The sequence below is a fragment of the Ammospiza caudacuta genome, chromosome 3, assembly GCF_027887145.1.
Source record: "Ammospiza caudacuta isolate bAmmCau1 chromosome 3, bAmmCau1.pri, whole genome shotgun sequence".
NCBI lineage: Eukaryota > Metazoa > Chordata > Aves > Passeriformes > Passerellidae > Ammospiza > Ammospiza caudacuta.
This window is the reverse complement of record NC_080595.1, coordinates 107,925,995-107,944,541: the sequence shown is the minus strand read 5'-3', so window position 1 is coordinate 107,944,541 and position 18,547 is coordinate 107,925,995. Positions and strand designations below refer to the sequence as shown.

The 18,547-nt window shown below is 38.6% G+C and overlaps 1 protein-coding gene across 1 annotated transcript in view; it reads left to right on the top strand.

Annotated features, from left to right (window-relative positions):
- Positions 1 to 16,406, top strand: part of FBXL4 (F-box and leucine rich repeat protein 4) — a 52,552-nt gene extending 36,146 nt beyond the window's left edge. The window contains exons 6-8 of the mRNA XM_058801675.1: positions 1,714 to 1,785; positions 2,506 to 2,818; positions 10,684 to 16,406. Of these exons, the coding sequence (XP_058657658.1) occupies positions 1,714 to 1,785; positions 2,506 to 2,818; positions 10,684 to 10,847 (549 nt within the window). The 3' untranslated portion in view covers positions 10,848 to 16,406. The remainder of the gene's footprint in view (positions 1 to 1,713; positions 1,786 to 2,505; positions 2,819 to 10,683) is intronic.
- The last annotated feature ends 2,141 nt before the right edge of the window (positions 16,407 to 18,547 follow it).

The window sequence follows — 18,547 nt, the reverse complement described above, 5'->3', positions numbered from 1 at the left end:
GCATCTGAGTAGGTTCTGAAGCTCATAGCTTTCACTGAGTTGAATAGGAAAGACTGTGTCTCATTCTCTTTGAGTTATTTGTTTATTCCTCTTTCATGATCCAAATGAGCCATTTGCTTATTAACTGCTCAATTTAAAATGAATTCAATATTTACACATTTACCAACCTTAAAATATTATTAATAACCTCTTGAATAATGACTTTTTAATGCTTGCATTCCATTCCCTAGCTACCTTTTCCTTTAAAAAGTGAATGAAAGTCAAGCAAGCAAGGGACAGTGACTTTGTAGGACATCTACGAAGATAAATGTGAGGAAGGCTTATTCTTAACATCTACTTTTAGGCTGCCTTTGGGAAATCAAATCTTAGAAGGCCAAGCTGGAATCAAGATTCAGCATGTCAAGTGTTGGGTATTTATAATTGCGCCTTGGAGACACCTAAATTAAATGTCTGAAATGTCTCTGTGAATGCCCCATGCTATGTCCCTCTTCTGTGTCTGCCAGTCTTTCCAGGAATCAGATGTTTCTTCTTGGTGATACGGCAAAGGATCATCTTTCTGCCAAGTTCCATTGGAATGTAATGGAGGAAATTAACTAAAGCATTTTACGATAAACTTTCTGAAAACAAGAAAATTTATATTTAAAGAAACTATAAATTATACTACCCCTGCATACAAACATTGTTGATTAGTGTTCTTGTTGTAATTACACTTAATAGCAGCTTACTTTGTCACTTGTATATTGCTTGGATTTTTTTCTATTACAAACTGTTGTATATCCTGTAGAAATGCTCATATTCTTGTTGTTAACTAGGCTGTGAGGTCTAGTCCTGTTTTAAAGCTCATATAGATCACAAAGTCCTAATGAAGTGATGTTTTAATTATGATGCGCAGGTATTTGTGATGTGAATCCCAGATTATATTGGTTTTTTTTCACACTGTGAGCATTTCCAAATACAAAACAAAATATGTCTACAGACAATGCAGAAGGATCTTTTTTGTATCTTAGAAACACAGGTAAAAAATCTGTAAAAGTTTCCTTTGTGGAACAGACCAGCTGTGCACTTTTGTAAGGTGCATCTGATGTTGCAGTCAGTTTCAGGTTGAGCAATGTGCAGTACTTTCTGCAAATAATGGCAACCTTAAATGGCAGGAACAGGAGTGTAAAATACCCATTGTATCTGTTTCAGTCAGCGTGACAGTAGTGACAAGTGCTCAGTGGCTGTCAGCATCCTTGTCAGCACGGAGCCGCCTTTGACACTGAAGTCCCCAGCCCAGCCCTGGTGCTGTGCAGCTCTATTGGCAGCTCCATCAGGCTGCAGCTGATGGGAGAATGTCAGAGCCTGCCGTCTTCTCCTGGTGTGTGGCCAGCCCTCTGTGTTTGCAGCCTGGCCTTGCCTGTTATTTGATCTTGCTGCACTCTTCACCAGCCCTCCTGGGGGACATGAGCAGATAGGTCAGTGGGGTGTGGGTGTCTTCAGGGCAGCACACAGCCCCAGCCACAGTGACTTGCATAAAGATTTGTAACGATTACCATGTCTGTAAGCCAATCAATGGGTAAAGTACCCAGAGACTCATTAAGTGGCATTTGAGGCACCTGTAAAAGAGTTTTGAGCTGTATTTCAAGAAATGTGGTGACAGCCTTTAATGTCTAATTGACCTCTTCTCTTTGTTTCACTTTCTGTATTTCCTTCTGATGTGTTCCCCCGTGGCAGCAAACAGCCCTGCTCAGTATCTTGAACTTCTGCTCGGAGCTGCAGCACCTCAGCCTGGGCAGCTGCGTCATGGTGAGTGCTGGGACCATTCAGAGTGTGGGCGGATTGTGTGTGTGTGTGTCTGTCTGTGTGTGTGTGTGTCTGTGCACTCGCTTTGGAACCAATCTGGGTTTGTTTCACAAAGCTGTGTTAAATGTGAGGTTTATACAAGACTCTACTCTTTTGGAAGGTCCAAGATGATGCAGCTTGGTCATATATGTAAGGGTCATGTACTAAAGTAAAGCTAAGTTGGCCTAAAATGGCTTGTAGGCTTTCTCAGAGTTCTTCAGCCTTTTCCTAAGTTTTTGGACATTCTCTATATGTGTAATCACTTAACAAGTAATTAATAAGACTTTCATAAGGAGATGCAGCAACTGATCAACTTAAAATGGAAATGAGTACTTCAATCATTCTTCAGTAGTTGCACTTCCTGTGGTCATAAAAGCTGCTATAATCATCTTTAAAGGGGAAAACAACTGTGCAAAAAAAGTTTCTTCAAAGAAACAACTTTTGCTGCGGTTTGATCCTCAGTATTAAGTGAATTTAAAAGCAGCCGAGTCTGGGGTTTATAAGAATTTAATTTTATTTTTGTCTTTTATAAAAGTAGATCTCACTGTACCATGCAATGAACGATTTTTAGAAATTACAAATGCTTGAGCCAGATGCGTTGTGTGTGTTAGGAAGCAAACCTTGAAACACCTCTGTATGTCTGGAAGGATGCTGCACATGACGGAGCGTCTGCTTTCCTTGCAGATTGAAGACTATGACCTTATAGCAAGCATGATGGGAGCAAAGTGCAAAAAGCTTCGCAGTCTGGATTTGTGGAGATGTAAAAACATAACAGAAAGCGGGATCGCGGAGTTGGCTTCGGGCTGCCAGCTTTTGGAAGAGCTTGACCTTGGTTGGTGTCCTACGCTCCAGAGCAGCACTGGCTGCTTCACAAACCTTGCACGCAAACTGCCCAACCTGCAGAAGCTCTTCCTTACGGCCAACAGGTCTGTGTGTGACACTGACATCGAGGAGCTCGCTGCCAACTGCACGCACCTACGGCAGCTGGATATACTGGGTAAGAGAAGGGGGAGTGTTGGATTTGTTTTACGGTGTCTTTAAAGCCTTTCAGCTAGAAAGGAGTCCTTAGTACCAAACTGTCTTCCAGACATATTTGTTAAATAATTATTTCTTAAAATTATGTTTTTGCATGTGAAAAAAAGGAGAGACGTTTAGCTCACTTCACGATTTCTGACTTAGAAGCCAGTAGATTTATACCAGCTGTGTAATTTGACTGCTGAGTATAAATTCCTTAAACTGGAATTTAAGTGCAAAATTTTTTTTCCACTGACTTTTATTTGCATGACCATCAGCTTTTTTAACTGAAGACTTTCTCTTTTGATTATCAGAAGATGAAATTTCTTATAATTCTTTCTACTTTTGTTTATGTTTTTATTTCTTTGAAGTGTGACAAAGTATATTTATAGCATGAGTCTGTGATCAATAAACATTTTGCTTTTGTGCAATAAATATTTGTTATATATTATATAATATATGTTATGTACTATGCAATACTGAATTTATTCATCACTTTTATTGGTAAGTGAATTTGAGTTATTAAAGATGAAAGGGTAATTAAAAACAAAACCTAAATAGACTTTCTAGTAAGGTGGGAAGCAAGTGATGGGGGGTCAAAAAGCATAGCAAATCTGAAATTTCTAATCCTCTGCAGTTTCCATAGTTGAAAATATTTTTAGAGACCTAAAGTAAATATACTTTGAACTCTTGAGTAAGGACTTTGAGAAGTGTAGTTTTGTGTGATGCTGAATTTATTCTTTTATGGTGGCATATGAGGTTTTCTTTTTATAATAATGTAGGACAGCAGAGATGTTTGTGACATCAGTGTGGGAGAAAATTCTTCATGGTTTTACCAACTTAGTTTCACAGGATAGCTGAAAAAGGAATATTTAAATGAAAGGGAATAAAGTAGTTGCTCTGTATACTTCTAATGTTTAATAATTGTAATGAAAATATTACATTTAGGTTGAGAGGGTTACTGCACAGAACTGAGAGCATCAACATGGATAATTTTCCAAGCTAGTTTAAGGATTTATTCTTACCAGCATTTATAATTTCAAAGTATTTACCATATGGCTTCAGATTGACATTCCAGTACACTCTTCAGTAATGATGAAGAGTTTTACTCACTTTTGACTGAGAGAGTTGCCTTTGGACCAATGTGGGAAAGACATATGAACAGAAAAAGCCTTAACTCCACCGAGTTCAAGCTGTAGATATGTTTATGCCCCCCAAGGCTACTGTGCTTTGTGTATCTTTAGGAGAATCTGCTCTGCAGCTAAATTATCATGGGCACACTGCCCTGCTCAGACACGAGAAGTTTCCAAATGGTGTAGGGAAATAAGTCTGTAAGAAGCACTTGGCTGCCCCTGACCACCCACTTGCATGTGCTTCTGTTGCCATGGCCTCGTGTCTGCCCACAAAGTGCTCAGACCTCCTTTCTGCACCAGGGGCTCCCCAGAGAATAGTATGGCTGTGTTGAACTCATGGATAGTCTGTTACTGCTGTTGCCTGTCTGACAGCAGGGAAGGCTTGCTGCCACATTTCTTTAGTGTTTGAATTCAGATTTTAATTCAGTTGGACATCCTAATGATTTTTTTTGAAAAGTAACGTGAAAGTGGAAAAGGAGTTTGTTCTGTTCCCTGGTGCTTACCAATATTTCTGAGTCAGATGGATTTGTAGTCAAATATTTCCTGTGAGATTGCATGGTGTGTTCACATAAATCTCCTCTAGGGGATATCCAGTTGAATTTCCTGCAAAATTAATAATCTGCAAAAAATTATTTCTTTCTTCCTGCAGAGAAATACTTGGTAGGGTGAAAAAAAGGTTGTCCTCTGCTGTAAACAAGTCAGTACAATGTGATATTCACTATGTATGGGAAGGACTTACCCTGCTTTTTTGGCAACAGCGAGGAAACTGTGTTAATTTTTTTTGTCTGAATGTAGTAACCACTGCAGTCTGTGGTTACAAGAAAGAGCTGTCAAGTAGAACCACACTGTGTCATCTGGAGGTAGAGTTGCCAGGTGTTGCCATGTCAGTGCAGAAGTCTCTGTTGTCTGAACTAAGGAGTGAGTCTCTCGCTGTGCAGGAGTACCAAGGAAGTCACAAATCTCTGAATGTGCTCTTGCTTTGGGCATGTGATACAGGGCCACCCTGTTACTTTAACCTGCATGAATGTGTAGTATGTTTTTGTCCTTCAGTAGAAGTGTGACAACAGGGCTGAAGCTGTAAGAGGTCAGAGCTCAGCTTTGCAAGAGTAACCTTGAACAGTGGGTCTTCTCTGTGATGTAAAGGAATGAGAAGTGCGCTCATTATATCCTTTGTCATCTCCCAGGTAAAGAAACGTCTGGCTTGCGTGTGCATTGTGAAGGGTGTAGAGGTATTGCTGCTGGGTTAGCCCTGTGTGCTGTAAGGGAACTTCTTTTGCTTCAACAAAGCTATGTAAAAGCGAGGTTTTTTCCTGCATACAAACACTTAGCTAAGTAAGGGTCAGAATGTCTTCCCTTCACTGCAATCATCAGTGTTCAAGACACTATATTAGTGTCTCTCTTTAGTTGTTAGAACTTATAAACTTGACAGAGAAAACTTCTTGTTTCAGTTATGGGTTATTTATCATCGCAATAGCTTCAGGGGTGGAGTAGTCTAAGCCTCTGAAAGAAATCTTGTTGAACTGTAAGGGATTAAAAATCTACATTATATATAGTGTGGATGCTGTTTGAAGGTGATAGGTCCTGAGGCTTGCTACCCATCTGTCCTTTACCATAATTGTTTGGTAATTTCGTTGTTACAGAGTCAGAGGACTCTGTGAAAGATGAAAACTGCTGGTTTTCAAGGACTCTGTATACTTACTGGTCCATGTAAAGCATTGTTGGATGTCAGGCTGTGTTTGTGCTGTGTAAAACATAGAAAGTAAATTTCTGTTAAAAAAAATCATGCGCTTGTCCATATCTGCTGTATCATAAGTTTGGAAGAGGAAGCGTGGTGTGTGTCACTGAATGCATGAGGATGTGCTTCTCCTGAACTTTCAGTTCTGAGCTTTCTTTTACCCACTACATCCTGAACTGCCTGCTTACAAGTATCATTTCCTTCTCAGCCCACATCTTTTTTGCTGAGTGACATGGCATGTTTCCACCCTCTGTCAGAATGATCCAGCTCTGATCATCTGACGGTTCTGCAGTGACGCAGTACATCAGCCAGTGCTATCAAAAGTTAAGTGGACACCTCTAGACCAGTAGTTAAAAAACCAGTCTTCAAACTGTGATCAGCATTGAGCAATGTGACAAGTCAGATGGCAACCTGAATTGACAGTGTCAAAAGCGTTTCTTGCACATCACATCAGCTGCTGAGTTTTCTTCCTGTGGGGTTCTCAGCTGCTGTCAGGGGTGAAGAGTAAATGGTATTAACCTCGCTCCCCAGAAGGTCCAACTGCTCTGTCCTGCACAAAAAGAGTAATGAAAAGTAGACACCCTCGTTACCACAAAATTCATGTATTCCTAGCTACATTCCAACACCTCCCACACCTTCCTGAGCAACAGAAAACCCAACTGCCCCCTTGCCAGCTGTCAAAGTTTTCAGCTTTATCTTGAGAACATCAACACGTAGTTAGTCAATTCAAACATGAAAATGTGTAGCACATTAAAATTTTGAATTTGAGTTGTGTGCAGTAGATTGGATAAAATGTAAAGAATAAAAGGCTAGTTTGGCTGGTCTAGGGAAAGGTAAGAAAAGTAAGAATATTTGAGGGAAGAGTGCTAGTTATTTTCAAGAGTTGGTACTCTGAAATATTATTTGGTGTGTAGTAATGTCTCTTGCTCTAAAAATTTGGGTTCTGCAGTTTTTATAGCTGTCCTGCACAGGTCTCCTAAACAGCTATAGAGTTTGAAGGCTTTGATATATGATGGATATCAATTAAATTATTTACAGCTAATAAGCATAATTGTTCAAGCAAAGAGATCATTACTCAGAGGTGCCTTTTACAAGTGTGGTAACAGAGAATTGACTGAGCAACGAAACTAAATAGCAGATTTTAGTGCTTTGGTTTTGTATGTATTCTGAAAAATGGCTGATTAGTCTATGGAGGAGAAGTTATGGTAAATCATAAAGGTCCAAAAGCCTCCAAACTCTAGAAGAAAAATGCTCTATATAAGTAATTAACTAGCAGGCTACATTGCCAGTCTTTCAAAAGCAAAGGAAAATGTGCTGTATTAAAATTCTGAAATGCTTTTGAATGGGCTTTTAGGATACATACATAACTAACTGTACATTGTATAAATAAAAGTAAGACTACAGATGATGTGCATTTATCCTGTGGTGTGAATAACCAAACCCCAACTGGATTACTTGTAGAAAAACGTATTTCCTAACATAAAATTTTAATTCTGAGGAGGGGAATAAGCCCAGGTGCAATAAAACATGCAATTTAGGATGACCTACTTAGTTGCAAATCTATTAAAAGTCTTGGATGAAATGATAGGAGAACTATCAAAGTTCAGGTAGGAAGGAATGAAGAACATCCTACACAAAAAATCTGTGGCTAGGCATCTAAATCTAGAATTTTTGTAGAAATACACGTTTGGATCTTGAAGCATAAAAGCTGTGATGCATAAATGAGGCTGGGTTTAGATGAAGGTGCTGATGTAGTAGCAATTTTAAGGCTTGGTGGAAAAAAAGATAAGTAGCATAATGTGTAGCTCCTAGAGTTGCATTTGGAATGGTAGAGCAGGTCCTTATGGTAGAACAGTGATACTGTGGTAAAGTGTGTGGTCAAATGAAGTGAAGAAATAAAGTGTGGTACAGAATTTCTGTGTAAATCTTCAGGGGCTGTTGCATGAACCACCAGGCAGTTCTGATGATGGTGATTATATAATGTAAGGGAGTTTAAAATCATAGTGATAATGACAAGCTTAGTCTCTGTAGAGGAGATAAAATCTGGGGGCATGATAGCAAAGACTGTCCTTGGGTGATGTTCAGTAATGCCTCAAAACAGCTGATCTGAGAGCCTGACATAGGATAATTGGAGACCACATTCAGATGCCTCCTTGCTTATGCAGAACAGTACTGGAGACTAATGAAACCATCCAGAGTCTTTCTGAAATTGAATCCCATTCAGAGAATGAAAATAGGAAGATGAATCTAGAAAGTGAAACAAAATCACAGTAAGGCAGGTTGAAGCATTAAGGAACCCCTGGCTAGAGGTGAAAGATACTGTATTTCAGCTGTGTTACAAGCTCACAGGAGTGGCTGGGCTCAGTAGACAGCCCAGGTGTGAAGGCTCCCCCCAGTACAAGGCTATTGCAGGAGAGCTCTTGTGTCCCTTGGTGTTCATGGCAGAGGGGATCAAGCAGGCTGCTACATCAGAGCCATTCTTTCCAGGAGATTAGCCTGGAAAGCTGCCTTAAATTGGAATGCCAATACAGAAAGCTTTTGAACAAGTCAATGCATTGAACAATAATAAATTGTTAGGACTAAATGGTATTTATGCAGTGATTCTAAATGAGCTCAAATACAGGGCTCTGGAAATCTTATTTCTGGTGTGTGATCTATCTCTTAAATCATCCTCAGTGCTAGAGTAATGCAGGGTTACAAACATGGCACAGCCTTCTGTAAAGGGCTTGGATTAGGAGCTACAAAACAGTAAAATCATCTTTTTCTCTGTGTAAACCAGTGGCAGCCATGGGAAGGTCAGTCAGTGGGCATACAGAGGACATTACCATATTTAGATGAAGAGCTGCATCCCAGCAAGTGTAGTATTGGCTTTGCCTCTCATCCTTTAAACTTCCTTGAAGTTCTTGGTGAATGTGAGCTCTACTCCAATCCGTAGAAGATTGGATTTTCACACACTTCAGCCAAGGTTGTGCTGCTTTTGTAACTCAGCTGTCTTTTCCTGGTTTATGAGTGTTTCAGAGGACAAGAATGTATCATCTCTTTTCACAGTGAAGTTATGTCACCAAGGGTCTGTTCTGATCTGCTTATAAGTAATCCAGGCAGAGGGGTGAATAACACACAGGTATTCAGGATGGAAAAATCTTAAAATCCTAAACTGAGGAATTTAACACTGAAGAACGGCAGAATGATCTTGTGATACTTATTAAACAGGTGATAAAGCAGGAAGAAAACATTGAATCAAGTACAAAGTAGTCACATAAGGCAAAATAACATCAACTACATATATTGGGGACTGGATTTATATTAGCTTCTATTTTGTAGGAAAGAGATCCTGTGGACAATTTTTGGAAAACATCAGCTCATTGCCCAGCATCATTCTAATGGGAATAGAGAAAAGTTGGGTTATTTAGACATGAGATGGAAAAAACACCATAAGACTTACTATACAATTACTGACTGTGTGCTCAGTGCACTGTATTATTGTGGTCATCCAGTTTCAAAAGTACAAAATTAGTGCAGAAACAACACAACAGGGGTCATTTTGAGATGCAAGAGAGTCTAGAAAACAGATGGCCTTGAGGGAACAGAAGAGATGTGCATGGGACTATGCATGATTTAGAAATACTGAATTGGGAATGATCTCATGCTTCTTTAATTGCACCTTAATTATTGCAGCTAATAGGCTGGAGTTTTTTGTTTTTCCCCCTTTTTTTTTTTTTTTGACATTACGTAGTTAAACTGTGGAACTTGTGAAGGGGCTGTAAATATGAAGAAATTCAAAAAAGTAGTAGAATGCATGAAAGATAGCTTTAGTAACCCTAAAATTATAATTTTTGGCAATTGACAAGATTCACCAGTAAAAATCTACTTTAAAAAAATCTGCTGCTTTTTTTGCAGGGGAGGTAAGGAGTGTAGGGAACATAATTGGCCCTGGCACTAGACAAGATCCTGAACTAGATGGCTTTTTGGGGTGCTAGTTAGATGAAGATGGAGCTGTGTGAGTTCAAGTCTGCCTGCAGTTTTCTGCAGTAGTGTTGGATACATAAACTCTCTAGAGGGAAAGCTTGATGAGCAGTTTAGCTCACTGTAGACACCCAGGCTCTGTTCATTTGCCCAGAGTACCCAGCCAGGCTTCCAGCCTTTCCTGTAAGGCATGAGTCTCCTCCTCTGGGTCCAGTGTCCTGCGTGCCAGCTGTGTGTGCATGTCCTGCGTGGTGTAAGGTCCCCAAGGGGCACTGAGCACCTCAGACAGCTGACTCACACCCCAGAGCCCAGTCAGATGGGCCAGGTGCTAAGCACCATGGGCTGGACTGTCTGCATGTCCATCAGCTGTAATGGATGTGTGGATTTGTGCTTATAAATGTACATTTATTTATTTATTTCTGACTGAATCCTATGCTTGCTCTGACCCTGTGTGACACTTGGGAGTTCAGTCGCTGTGGTCTTGTTTTTGGCAGGGTTTATGTATGTTTTATACATACATATATGTATGATCAGCAGTCTCTTGAATAACTGCCCCTGCATGTGTGTAATACCCACACTTGCTCTGAGCCCTGGGAGCCTTGCTGATGCCTTTGGAATTGGAATAGTCAGTCATCTGCTGTGCTGATGGTCTGTGTGCTCAACAGGAGAGCATGGCCATGGCCTTCCATGCTGCTGCCTAAGCCCAGCATTGGTCCCTGGGAGGGCTTGTGGCTCTGGGTGCCTGGCTTCTCTAGTAAGAGATTCCCCTTGAAGTTGTAAAGGTGCCCCCCAATAGGAAATGACAGTGACTTAAGCAGTTAAACAAAATACATTAGGCTTTTTAAAGGTAAAAGGTCTATTTGCTGTCTAAGAAGCTTTTAATTTGAAAACTCATTTAAATAATCTGGATAAAAGTTGTGTTGTAGTAGCATTTTTTCATGGCATGATAGTAACAGCTTAAAATCCTGCACTTTTCTTGGTAACTTTACAATTCTGTTTTGTTTTGTTTTTGCACAGGAACGAGGATGGTGAGCCCTGCATCTTTAAGAAAATTGCTGGAGTCTTGTAAAGATCTTTCTTTACTCGACGTGTCCTTCTGTTCACAGATCGATAATAGAGTTGTGCTAGAACTGAATGCCAACTTTCCTAATGTGTTCATAAAAAAGAGTTTCACCCAGTGACTCCCTACATATGCTGCTGTGCAACTCGTTTGACAGAGTTGTTTTCCTGTAAATTTGCGCTGATTTTTTTTTTAAGGAGAATATAAATCTGCTGTAAAATAGTGGAAACTATTAATTATCTACACAGATGGGTAAAATACATTTAAATGTATTATGTTTCTTTAAGTTGATATTGTACCTAAGAATTATTTTGCTCTGTTAATTGGTGGCACTGCATGTTTTTAAATACTAGCCATATGTCTGGCTTTAATGAGAAGCAAATGAATGTCTTCTTCAATGTCCCTTCACAGGGTGTTATACACAATACACTATGTTAATATCCAGGTGAAAGCAGAAGTTCAATATTTATCAGTAAGGAAAATATGGGTGCTTCCTTTTCATGTGTTTGTGTGTGTATATATAAATGTATCCATATGTATTTGTATATACATACACAGATATTGTAGCATTCTAGTTTGACCTGCAACATAAGATTTTATCATCTGGCCTATAATTAGTTATTTGAAAACCAGTTTAAGTGTGTATAAGAGCAGATAGAAAAAGCTCTTTGTCTTCTTTGAGTTTTGGCAGTGAATTGTATCGGATAGAGTTTTCTCCCTTTCTTCACCTGAAATAGATGTAGTGATGTTTCACAGTCCAGCCTAAGCAGCACAACAGATAAATGCAAGAAAGAACCTGGACCACCTGAACTTAGAGCAGAAATGAAAGATAAAATTGACAGCTGCTTCTTGGTATTGAGATACAAAGTTTAAGCCAAGTACTTATGTTGTAACTGGTGATGTGTAGAAAACTCTGGGGTAGTTTTCTTTTCAAATTTCTGTCATGGTCAAGACTTTATTTGTGATATGTCTGGTTATTGTGCAGAGTACCATGAAAAGTAGAACTTAGGCTAATGTGTTAGCAACTGTCCTTTCACTGGCATCGAATCTGCTGTCAGGTGTAAAAACAAGCATCCTCGTTCAGTCAAACAGCAATGAAAATAGAATGGGTTTGAAACAAGGGCAATACAATTTGATGATTTCATAATTACCAAACCTTATTACTGGATTTTTTTTTGTTTGGGTTTTTGTTTTGTTTTTCCAAGAGGAGAGTAGCTCAAAGTACTATTGCACTCTCTTTAAGACTGCTTAACCTCTGAAGAAGGAAAACTGTGTTGATGGACAATTTCTGGAAGTTTCTTCCTTTTGCACTTTCTTGGATGAAGCTTTTCTCTTTTTTTCCCCTTGAATACCACTGCTAGAGTATGTTGCTCTGTACAGCTTTGGTTTAGAATTTTACCTTTTTAGCCATTGTTGATGCATATGGACCATAAAATATAGGCTGTCTTTTGATACTGATTCTGTTATTCTTGTATTGATGGCACTTACTACCTACTGGAATAAGAAGAAGAAGAATACTTTGTCTGAGAGAAGGACGTATTGTACTGAAGATCAGTGACAAAGAACACTTCAGTTCTTGCAGTAAATAACCAACTGCTACTAGAGGACTGCTGCAAATCGTTAAAAATCTGACAATCTCTGTGACTCCTGAATGACTGCTTTGAACTCTTTGTGCTGGTGCCAATACATTATAAACCATGTCATGAAACAGCTACAGAACATTTATCTGATTTTATTGAAAGACCTAGTTCTTCAGATTTTTAAATTTTGCTGAATCTCTCGGGAATTCCAGATCCAAAGAAGGGCATGCACAGTTGGCTTTTTAATTTTTTCCCTCCACACAGATGGCACTATGGGATTTCCAACTAGTTTATGCCATTCCATTTTTTTTCTTCTTTAGAAATCTGAACATTGTCAGAGAACTTTAAATTTATTTACTTTTTTTTTGTACTGAAAGATGACAGCTTTTGTATGATTCTCTGTGAGACCTCATTTCTCTCAATCATGTTTGGGTTCATTTGTTTTTCTGTGAACTTGTAACTTTTTTTAGTCTATATTTTTCATTGTAATTATTAAACATTATTATTCTAGTTACATGAGAACACAGGTACAGATAATGGGAGTTTACAAAGAACAGAGTTCAAAACAAATGTATTTGTTGTAAAATTTCACTTCTCAGGGGTTGTTCTGTGTTTATCTCCTTTTTCTTCTATAGAGATCTATTTTGTTTTTCACTGTAAACAGAGTGGGATGTGGATGAAGTGATAGCCATTGTGCCTTCAAACTGGTAAACTTGGTAGATAATAGAGTTTTTCTCATCACTGAATCAAATAAGTGTTTTTGTAATCACATATGTGTAAAGAATTTCATTCTCTGTTGCTTTTTAGGTAAAGAAGGTTTAAATTGAAATTTTGTTCGCACTGGAAGATTTTTTCTTTCTTATGTTGCATGTTCTGTTGGAAAATGTTATTTTCAGGAATTCTCTATTGTCACTTGGAAGATAAATTGAAGTTGACTTTTTATTTGGATTGTTTAAAATTGGGCTATTACTGACATATAATTAATTCAAAGAGCAGAGAAGTGATTGGGAATGACTTCCATCTATAGTTGTAGTCTTCAACCTTCAATCAGAGAGTAAGAAGCTCTTTTAGCTATGGCCTTATAAGTCCAAGAAGTCTTCCAGCAAAACAAAGTTAGACCAGACTTGACATTTGTAATACTTGTAGGATAAAGAAAACAATTTGCTTTTAGACCTTCCCTGTATGTCGCAGAGAAGCAAGAATAGGCCACTGTCTCTTTAGTTCTGCTATCTTATACTTGTGTCTATTTATTTATGTATATGTATGCATAAATTATATATATACACATGTTCGTGTGTTTATATGAATTCTTTTGGATATGTGTACATACATAAACATATATGTATAAATCTCAGAGTTTTTCATGTAGGAATTACTTTTGTAAAGTGAGTGTAATAGAAAAAGGGTGTTTCATAGGAGTTCTGCTTTCAACTATTGCTTTACTCTACCTGGAGACTGAGTTCATCTCTACCATGCAGCAGGAAAAGCCTGGACAGATGTGCTGAATTTCCAGTGTTGTTTTGCCAAAGTGCCTTTTGGTTTGTCTGCTCGTGAAAGGGGTTACAGGGTATGAAGAGTGAATGCAAAGTCTGATAACTACTGTGGACTGTCTCCTTGCAAAGCAGTCACATAGAGGGAAATTTATATTCTAGTTTAATTTAATCCAAAATGAATGCTGTCAATTCCTTCACTGGAGGAATTTAATTACTCTTGAATTGGGTCTCATCTCCATCACTAGTCTGTACCTCAGTCATGTTATCTAAATTCTGCTGTTAAGGATATTCCTTTTTTTAATCCTGTTGTTTGGTTATCTGTCTTTCTGAAGCTTTGTAAAAGATATGCTTTGGCAACAAATGTTAAAAAAAATGGCTAACATGTCCAAAAAAAGGGGTGTACTCTGAACTGCTCCTGTTTTTAAGCTAAAGGGGTCTTCCATACCCCCTGTATGAAATTGATGTGGGATGGCCTGTTGGTAAAGATGTAATTCCTTGGGTAATTTAACAATAAAATAAATAATAAAACACAAAAACTAGTATGATAACTTTACCATTTAAAGCATCTTCTAAACTCTTCAAGGCTTTAATTCAGTAGTGTACTTACTTGTGTTCATAATTTTGAGCTGTGTGGCTGCATAGCTCAATGAAATGGATGGGGTTTCTGTTCTTTAAATTATACACCTGATTAAGTCCATCAGTGAGCATGACTTGTATAGAACAATTTTGCATGGGAGTTTGGGCCTTATAATCCCCCATGTACTTGGAGGCCCAAGTTTCAGACAAAAAACCACCAGCGAACAAACAATAAAACCTCCCAAAACCTTTGTGTTTCCTTAGAGCTGTTATGCTAAGTTCCCCAGGTATAAGATGTCCAGGAATCATGGTACACAGTGAGTAAAATTCATCTCCCTGAATGTAGTTCTCTGAAAGTTAGACATCTACTTCAAGGGAGGAATCTGGGCACCTCTAGAGAGTTATTAATCTCCTAAGGCAGACATTTCAGGAAAGTAGAATGAATCATGTTCTAGAGAGCCTCTCTGGAGACTGTGGAAGCTGTGATTTAGCTCAGGTTAGATACTAAACTGAGATTAATTCCATCCAGTGCCGTACTATCTGTCTTGAAAAACAAGACTGAAACAACATCCATCCTTAAGCCTTCAAACCCTCCAAATTCCATCCAGAGAGAACCAAAAATCCCCAGAAATTCTGAGGAGAAACCCTTGAGGAGTTTTCTTAATGCCAGGATCTGCTTCTGCCCCTTGCTAATACCTGTGGTATATAATTTGTTTTATGTTATCAGTTTATTTGGCTTTTGGGTTTGGGTTTTTGGAAATGCATCCTCTTTTCCTTTTCCAAAATCTCATATACCTAACTGGCTGTATGCATAGTTCTGTAAATGCTTGAACAGGCAAGCATAATTAATGTATTGCCACTATTTTGATAATCTTTCATATTGCTATAATTAAGACTGAGTAGTTTAACTGCTCTACTGTCATCAGAAATGTCACCCACTGTGCATTTGCAAAAATTGTGTGCTGAGTCCTGGTTCTTACTGTGTGTACTTACTGCATCTTTTGGGATATATTTCCCATGTCACATCAGCAGGACTGCTAAATTTACAAAAACTAAATAAAATGTAGCATTTTATTATGAGGACTATGAGAATGACTTTATATAGATGATTTACATGTTCATTGCTCTTTAACAATGATTCTGTAAGTTGTAGCTTTGGAAATTACTGGACTAGAAATCCCTGGTTTAATGCACCTGCACTTGCTATGTCAGATGCAGCCAGCGTTTTTTCCCAAATGAAGGCATTAGTCCTTTACTGAGATGATGATTTCTGTGATTTTTAGATATCTGACTTGACAATGAAGTGCAAGAAGGTGCTCTTTAATAAAAGTTAGCAGCACAGGACAAGTTGTGATAAGTGACATTTGGAAGGGCTGAGAAATGAGTGCTGCATGTTACAGATCCTCAGGAGCTCCAGAGAAATGCATCAGCAGGAAGAGTCTCAAGAAGATTCAGCCTCTGTAATGGGAGGCAGTGGTGAGATTTTCCTTTACAACTAATGGACTAAATACTTTTGTTTGAGCTACATAGCTCTGGTTTTTCCTTGTCTTGTTTTCACTTAAGGTTGGTAAATGGCACAGAGTTAGGACGGATGTCCTAAACTGAAGGGCATCCATTGTGGGGAATGAAGTTTTTCTGTTGCATGTTTTGTTCACCTTTTCTAATAATAAAAGAATAAAAATACCCTCAACTATTTGAAAACTCATTTTCCCTAGATTCTGAAGAAATATAAATGTCAAGAAGGTTGAGGAAAGAAAAAAGGGAACTTATTCAGATTTATTGGGAAACTCATGGAAGGGTAGCCAGAGCTATTTATAGATGTGAGGAAAATAAGTGCCTTGCTCTAGATCAGCTCTTCAGCTCTACCTTTCCCAGAAACACAGCTTTCCACATAGTATCACATGCTCATACTTCTAAATCAAGATTTACCATTTAGATGCTCTTAATATTGACCTTTCATGTACATGTTTGTGCAGTAAGTCAGAATGTCTCTGTTTCGTTTTTATCAGCTACATAAAAATATTTTTTTCTTTGCCTACCGCTGTGAATTCATGTTTTTTTTTATTTATTGAAACTATTTCACACATGTACACACAGATACATGTAGACAATTGCTCAGATTTTTTGCAATGGGTCCTTTTCTGAGGACAAACTGCCGTTTGGGGGTAAAAATGGTAAAGTCTCTGGAGAACGTTCAAGGGAAATCTGATCAATGTATTGGAATACTTCATGGAGGGAAAGAATGAAGAAGAGGGAGCCAGATTCTTCTCAGTGATGCCCATGAACAGGACAAGAGGCAATGTGCACAAACTGAAACACAAGATGACACATTCTATGGCACAGTTGCCTAGAGAGCCTGAGGAGTCTCCATCCTTGGAGATACTCATCATCCTGGGCAGTGACTGCTTGAGCTGGTGGAGGCTGGACTAGATGATCTCCAGAGGTCCCTTTCCAGCCTCATTTCTTCTTTGTTCTATCATCTGAAATATGCCTGTTGTTGGTTTCTTTGCCTCATTGTACTGATTGCTGAAGAAGGTAGCAAGAGGGGAAAAGAAAGAATACCTGTCATAAGGAATTTGGCATGTTGAGAACAAACCCAAGAATCTTCTACATTTCCTTTTTTTGTTGTTTGGGAGAAGTAATGTATCTCTCTGTTTAAGTTAGCAGGAAAATGTAGATGCAACTTAACTGGAATAAAATTGTGATAACGTTTTCAACATGCAGATCTGTAACGTACAAAACACACAACTGTTTTATGGGAGTGTGATTGTCACTCCAAAGCCTGAAAGTTACACCAAGGACTAAGAAAAATAAACCTATTCTTGGGCACTGGCAGTAGTTTCTGGGTAGAAACTGAGGATACACTAGGAATGGTTTAGTTTGTATATCTTTAATATTTGTTTATGTAGACCTTGCACTGAATAGGGATTGCCATGGTTTAGGTGACAGTTATTCCTGCTTACTTTGTTGGAAACTGAGGATAGCAGTTACCTGTTCATAGTGTCCAACATGACACATTTGAACATATGTTCAAATTCAGGTGAAAAAGAGGACCAAGTTTACAAAACAGTGAGATGTTTGAGTGTTTTAGGGAGGTACTGTGTATAATTGTGGTGAGTTCCCATCTTTTGAATGTTTACTATTTTACCATTGTCAGGAGTTGTCTCTGCTCACCATCAGAGGTGGGTCCCCTTTTATCACATCTTGGTCTCTCTAGATTTTTCTTTAGGGCAGTGCCACAGATTTTTGCACATACCCAGTGTTCTGAAACCAACAAAGAAAATAGCTGGCTTGGTTAGGATTTGGAATCTAATGGCTAGTCTATGCTTGAAGTTATTTTGGAATAGTTACTAAAAGTAAATTAAAATAATCAGGGATTGATGTGTTCACAGGGAGACCTTGCACTTTCTGATTTAACTTTGGCATACAGACAATTACAGGTGCCCTTCAGCTGTCATGGTGAAATCTGTGTGATGGTGATCTTTCTGGATTTTGTTAATGAACATTAAGCCACTGCAGCTCTTCAGCATCTTGTGGCATTTTGCATTCATGTCCTTGCCAGGCAGATGGTGGAGTTGAGGGTTGTGGAGGTTGGCCTAGCTCTGGAAGTGAGGTGTGTGAATTGCCTGGGGAAATTTCCTGCTCGCATTTATTCACATGTGCAGATGAGAAGGAAGGGCATCTCCAGAGTTTCACATTTAAATGCCTAAATCCAGCACCTGGATTCATTTAAACATAATAGGTCTCTCTCCCTGCCCCCATCACATAACCAGCAACAAAATACTTGCATTGTATTTATGATTTAATAGTACACTCCATTTTCTGCTGCAATAGGGGTTTGAGTAATGTAACGAGAAACTCCTATGGCATTACCTTTTAAAGAAACTAATTTCTGTAAAGGTGGAAGAGCAGCAATAGAGGGAATAGTTCCAGACACTATCTGTAAATACCTGTGCTGTGCATGCTATGCCTGTAGGCACCAGAAGCAAGTTATGCCTTTTTGTAATAACAAGTTGAGAAGGACAAAAGGGATAATTGCCTCTAAGCATATTTTCTGTAGCTGGAGGATATTTATATCATTGAATTTTAAATATCTAGAGTAGATACTAAAGTTAGGACACTATTCTCCTAGAGTCCTGTCACTGAGTAGATGGGTTCTTCTGTAGGGTAAT